Source organism: Oncorhynchus clarkii, unplaced genomic scaffold (genome assembly GCF_045791955.1).
Source record: "Oncorhynchus clarkii lewisi isolate Uvic-CL-2024 unplaced genomic scaffold, UVic_Ocla_1.0 unplaced_contig_461_pilon_pilon, whole genome shotgun sequence".
NCBI lineage: Eukaryota > Metazoa > Chordata > Actinopteri > Salmoniformes > Salmonidae > Oncorhynchus > Oncorhynchus clarkii.
In genome coordinates this window covers 167751-173474 of record NW_027258019.1, presented here as the reverse complement: position 1 = coordinate 173474, position 5724 = coordinate 167751, and the positions used below count along the sequence as shown (strand labels likewise).

General features: G+C 39.6%; 1 protein-coding gene across 1 annotated transcript; it reads right to left on the bottom strand.

Annotated features, from left to right (window-relative positions):
- Nucleotides 1-272: 272 nt before the first annotated feature.
- LOC139394539 (zinc finger protein 239-like) lies at nucleotides 273-5454 on the bottom strand. Its single transcript, XM_071142631.1, has 2 exons — nucleotides 5100-5454; nucleotides 273-2779 (listed from the first exon to the last, which is right to left on the bottom strand). Exons 1-2 carry the CDS (start codon nucleotides 5452-5454, stop codon nucleotides 2094-2096), a joined length of 1041 nt encoding a protein of 346 aa, XP_070998732.1. The 3' UTR covers nucleotides 273-2093.
- Nucleotides 5455-5724: the final 270 nt, after the last annotated feature.

Genomic DNA, 5724 nt, shown 5'->3' with positions numbered 1-5724 from the left:
CAACAAAGTGGCTATTTTACATCGAAAGCGTATACAGAGCTTAAATGTTTCGGCTGTGTTGGCTAGCAAAGCTACCGAAGTGGCTGACAAGCTGCTGTTGTTGAGGAAGCGTCCCGTCCACTAGATTATACGTCACGCTGGCAGCGTCGCCTGAAAGATGCTCATCTGCTGACTGGAGTAGACAACGCAGTTAAGGAAAATATGTATTTTATTTTTTATGTATTTAATTAAACGATGTTATATTGAGATGTATAAAGAGAAGCATGTGTTGATTGATTAGTTCAGAATTTTAATGAGTGAGAATTTAAAACAAACTTCACACGAACTAAACATCTACATTGAAAGCAATTTCTGATTCATTCAGTCAAACAGACAGATAATATCAAAAATACGCATCTAGGTCTATAAAATAAATAAATGTACAGCACCAATCAAAAGTTTGGGCACACCTACTCATTCAAGTTTAAAAAAAAAGTTTTCTACATTGTAGAATAACAGTGAAGACATCAAAACTATGAAATAACACATATGGAAGTAACCAAAAAAGTGTTAAACAGATCAAAATATATTTATATTTTAGACTTTTCAAAGTAGCCACCCTTTGTCTTGATGACAGCTTTGCACACTCTAGGTATTCTCTCAACCAGCTTCATGAGGTACCTGGAATGCATTTTAATTAACAGGTGTGCCTTGTTAGAAGCTCATTTGTGGAATTTCTTTATTTCATAATCAGTTTGAGCCAATCGGTTGTGTTGTGACAAGCCAGGGGTTGGAAACAGAAGATATTTGGTAAAAGATCAAGCCCATATTACGGCAAGAACATCTCAAATAAGCAATGAGAAAAGACAGTCCATCATTACTTTAAAGACATGAAGGTCAGTCAATCTGGAAAATGTCAAGAACTTTGGAACTTCAAGTGCAGTCACAAAAACCATCAAGCGCTATGATGAAACTGGCTCTCATGAGGACCACCACAGGAAAGGAAGACCCAGAGTTACCTCTGCTGCTGAGGATAAGTTCATTAGAGTTAACTGTCTCTCATGAGGACCACCACAGGAAAGGAAGACCCAAAGTTACCTCTGCCGCAGAGGATAAGTTCATTAGAGTTACCAGCCTCAGAAATTGCAGCTTAAATAAATGCTTCACAGAGTTCAAGTAACAGACACATCTCAACATCAACTATTCAGAGGAGACTGTGTGAATCAGGCCTTCATGGTCGAATTGCTGCAAAGAAACCACTAATAAAGGACACCAATAAGAAGAAGAGACTTGCTTGGGCCAAGAAACACTGGACATTAGACCGGTGGAAATCTGTCTTTTGGTCTGATGAGTCCAAATGTGAGATTTTTGGTTGCACCTGCTGTGTCTTTGTGAGACGCAGAGTAGGTGAACGGATGATCTCCGCATGTGTGGCTCCTACAGTGAAGTTTGGAGGTGTGATGGTGCTTTGCTGGTGACTCTGTCAGTGATTTATTTAGTGGGACTATCATTTGTTTTTCAACAGGGCATTGACCCAAAACACACCTTCAGGCTGTGTAAGGGCTATTTGACCAAGAAGGAGAGTGATGGAGCGCTGCATCAGATGACCTGGCCTCCACAATCACCTGACCTCAACCCAATTGAGACGGTTTGGGATGAGTTGGACAGCAGAGTGAAGGAAAAGCAGCCAACAAGTGCTCAGCATATGTGGGAAAGCCTTCAAGACTGTTGAAAAATCATTCCAGGTGAAGCTGGTTGAGAGAATGCCAAGAGTGTGTAAAGCTGTCATCAAGGCAAAGGGTGGCTACTTTGAAGAATCTAAAATATATTTTGATTTGTTTAACACTTGTTTTGTTATTACATGACTCCATGTGTGTTATTTCATAGTTTTGATATCTTCATTATTATTCTACAATGTAGAAAATAGCAAAAATTTAATAAAAACCCTTTAATGAGTAGGTGTGTCCAAACTTTTGACTGGTACTGTAGGTGTATTGTTTGTTAAACTTTGCAATCAATGTTTCTTTCTTGGCATACATTTTAAAGTGGAAACGTGAGTCTCAGCATCACTCCGTTACAGTGGAATGGCCCATAAACAAAAACACATTCTCAGGTCAAAAACACAAGTCAGAACACAGCCTCTCTATTCTCTCATGTGATTTCAGGTCCTCTGCCTGGGAAAATGTCTTTCCACAATGAGAGCAGTGGTATGTCTTCTCCTCCTGTGTATGTGTTCTTTCATGCTTATTCAGATGCCTTAACCGGTTAAATCTCTTTCCACACTGGGAGCAGTGGTAGGTCTTATCCCCTCCTGTGTGTGTCCTGTCATGTCTATTCAGGCCTCCTAGCTGGGTAAAACTCTTTCCACACAGGGAGCATTGGTATGGCTTTGCTCCTGTGTGGGTATTCTCGTGAGTTTTCATGGTCACCAACCACCTAAAACTCTTTTCACAATAGGAACAGTGGTAAGGCTTCTCACCTGTGTGTATTCTCTCGTGCATTTTCAGGGACCCTGACTTGGTAAAACTCTTTCCACATTGGGAGCAGTGGAAAGTCTTCCTCCCTTCTGTGTGTATTTTCTCATGTGTTTTCCAGTTCCCTATCCAGGTAAAACTCTTTCCACATTGGGAGCAGTGGTAAGGCTTCTCTCCTGTGTGTATTATCTCATGCGCTTTCAGGTTGCCCAACTTAGTAAAACTCTTTCCACAGAGGGAACAGTGGTGTTTTCCTGCTGGTTTGGGCGTCTCTGGTTCCCCTGAAGGACTCTTCCCGCTGTCAGAGTGAGAGTCTGGTCTCTCTCCTGCCAAAACAAACAGAGTATTTAGTTAATCAGAGACCTGAATGAAAGCTCCACGTGATAATACTGTCTTCCTATTTGGTTTAATCAAGACTGGTTCCCTCAGTAACATTGCTGTTAAAAATAAACTTGGTGAGATTTTAAAGGCAAATAATATAGAGCTTCAAATTGAATCTGGCACTTATGGAATGTCTTGTTTATAGGCTGAGCAGAGCTCTCTAATAATAGATAATGTAATGTTTACAGGCTGAGCAGAGCTCTATAATAATAGATAATGTCATGTTTACAGGCTGAACAGAGCTCTATAATAGATAATGGCATGTTTATAGGCTGAGCAGAGCTTTATAATAATGGAGCTCTAAATTAAAATGCATCATTGTTAACACTGGTGCTCCCAACTTAAAAAAGTGAAGACAACATAAAATATAACCAGGAACAAATATTAGTTTTAAATCGATTGAGATATAGCCTATAGGGCCTAGTTTTACATTCATTGAGATATAGCCTATAGTGCCTAGTTTTAAATCCATTGAGATTTAGCTTATAGTGCCTAGTTTTAAATCCATTGAGATTTAGCCTATAGGTCATAGTTTTAAATCCATTGAGATATAGCCTATAGTGCATAGTTTTAGAGCAAATAAATCCCAGAACAACAGCAAAGGACCTTGTGAAGATGCTGGAGGGAACAGGTACAAAAGTATCTATATCCACAGTAAAACAAGTCCTATATCGACATAACCTGAAAGGCCGCTCAGCAAGGAAGAAGCCACTGCTCCAAAACTGCCATAAAAAAGCCAGACTACGGTTTTCAACTGCACATGGGGACAAAGATCGTACTTTTTGGAGAAATGTCCTCGGGTCTGATGAAACTGTTTGGCCATAATAACCATCGTTATGTTTGGAGGAAAAAGGGGGAGGCTTGCAAGCCGAAGAACACCATCCCAACCGTGAAGCACAGGGGTGGTAGCATCATGTTGTGGGGGTGCTTTGCTGCAGGAGGGGCTGGTGCACTTCACAAAATAGATGACATGATGAGGATGGAAAATTATGTGGATATATTGAAGCAACATCTCTAGACATCAGTCAAGAAGTAAAAGCTTGGTTGCAAATGGGTCTTCCAAATGGTTAATGACCCCACGCATACTTCCAAAGTTGTGGCAAAATGGCTTAAGGACAACAAAGTCAAGGTATTATCGTGGCCATCACAAAGCCCTGACCTCAATCCTATAGAAAATGTGTGGGCAGAACTGAAAAAGCTTGTGTGAGCAAGGAGGCCTTACAAACCTGACTCAGTTACACCAGCTCTGTCAGGAGGAATGGGCCAAAATTCACCCAACTTATTGTGGGAAGCTTGTGGAAGGCTACCCAAAACGTTTTACCCAAGTTAAACAATTTAAAGGCAATGCTACCAAATACTAATTGAGTGTAATGTAAACTTCTGACCCACTGGGAATGTGATGAAATAAATAAAAGCTGAAATAAGTAATTCTCTCTACTAATTATTCTGACATTTCACATTCTTAAAATAAAGTGGTGATCCTAACTAACCTAAGACAGGGATTTTTACTCTGATTTAAATGTCAGGAATTGTGAAAAACTGAGTTTAAATGTATTTGGCTAAGGTGTATGTAAACTTCCGACTTCAACTGTAGTTATCATTGGTTTTTTGATGATCTCAGCATGTGTGGTTCCCACCGTGAAGCATGGAGGAGGAGGTGTAATGGTGTGGGGGTGTTTTGCTGGTGACACTGTTAGTGATTTATTTAGAATTCAAGGCACACTTAACCAGCATGGTTACCTCATCATTCTGGTTACTACATGATTACATATGTGTTATTTCATAGTTTTGATGTTTTCACTATTATTCTACAATGTAGAAAATAGTAAAAAATAAAGAAAAACCCTTGAATGAGTAGATGTGTCCAAACTTTTGACTGGTACTATATATGATGTGGTATCAGACATCAGGTGGTTGCAATAGTAACATACTCTACAATGTGGTATCACCTGACATTTCAATCAGATCAGTCTGCCTTACAATATAACTGAAAAACGTAGGCCCTAATAAAACCATAGATTTTATAAACAAATTATTTAGATCTTCAAATCATATTTTAGAAAAATATATTTAGAGATGTTTAAAAATTGTGAAAAAAATATATAACGGTGAGCATTTTATCCATTAACGTTTTGTTGGTTGAGTTCCCACTCGGTAGCTTTAACGATTCCTACAGCATAACATTATTCAAGTGTAGAATACCCATTTAAAAAGCTTAAATTAGTTCAACAACTGCAGAGTTCGTGCCCCTGTTTTAAGACTTACTGGTGTTAATCAGATCTCTGGTCTTCTCTTCTTGTTCCTCCTCCCCCAATGTAACGGTAATCTCATCCTCCTCCTCTTTCACTCCAAAAACTGCATTCACCTCTTTTGCTTCCTCTTCTTTCACAGTAACATCCTCCCCCTCTTCCTCTTCTTTTACTGTAACATCATCCTCCTCTTTTACTCTGAACTCGTCTTCCTCTTCTTTCACTGGAACAGCCTCATCCTCTACTTCTATTTTTACCGAGACTTTCTCCTCTTCCTTCTCTTCTTTCACAACAACGTTCAGCCACAGAGCTTCTTTCTCCGTCCAGCAGACCTCCTCTTCTTTATCAGGAGAGTAGCTCAGTGAACTCATGGTCGGAGATGTTATCTAGCTAACTAGTTAGCATTAACGATTAGCCTGGAGCTACTGCTAACTTAACCAGACAGGTAGATGACTACGGTAACTAACAACGTAGGCATGAATATTACATTAAATGGGGTAACAAGTAGACACGACAGAAGTGTGTTTAAAACATAGCTAGTAATACACCGGAGCAGTCTAAATAGCTTTAATGTTTCGGCTTTGTTGTCTAGCAAGCTACCGAGGTGTCTGACTAGCTGTTGTTGTTGAAGGAACGTCCCG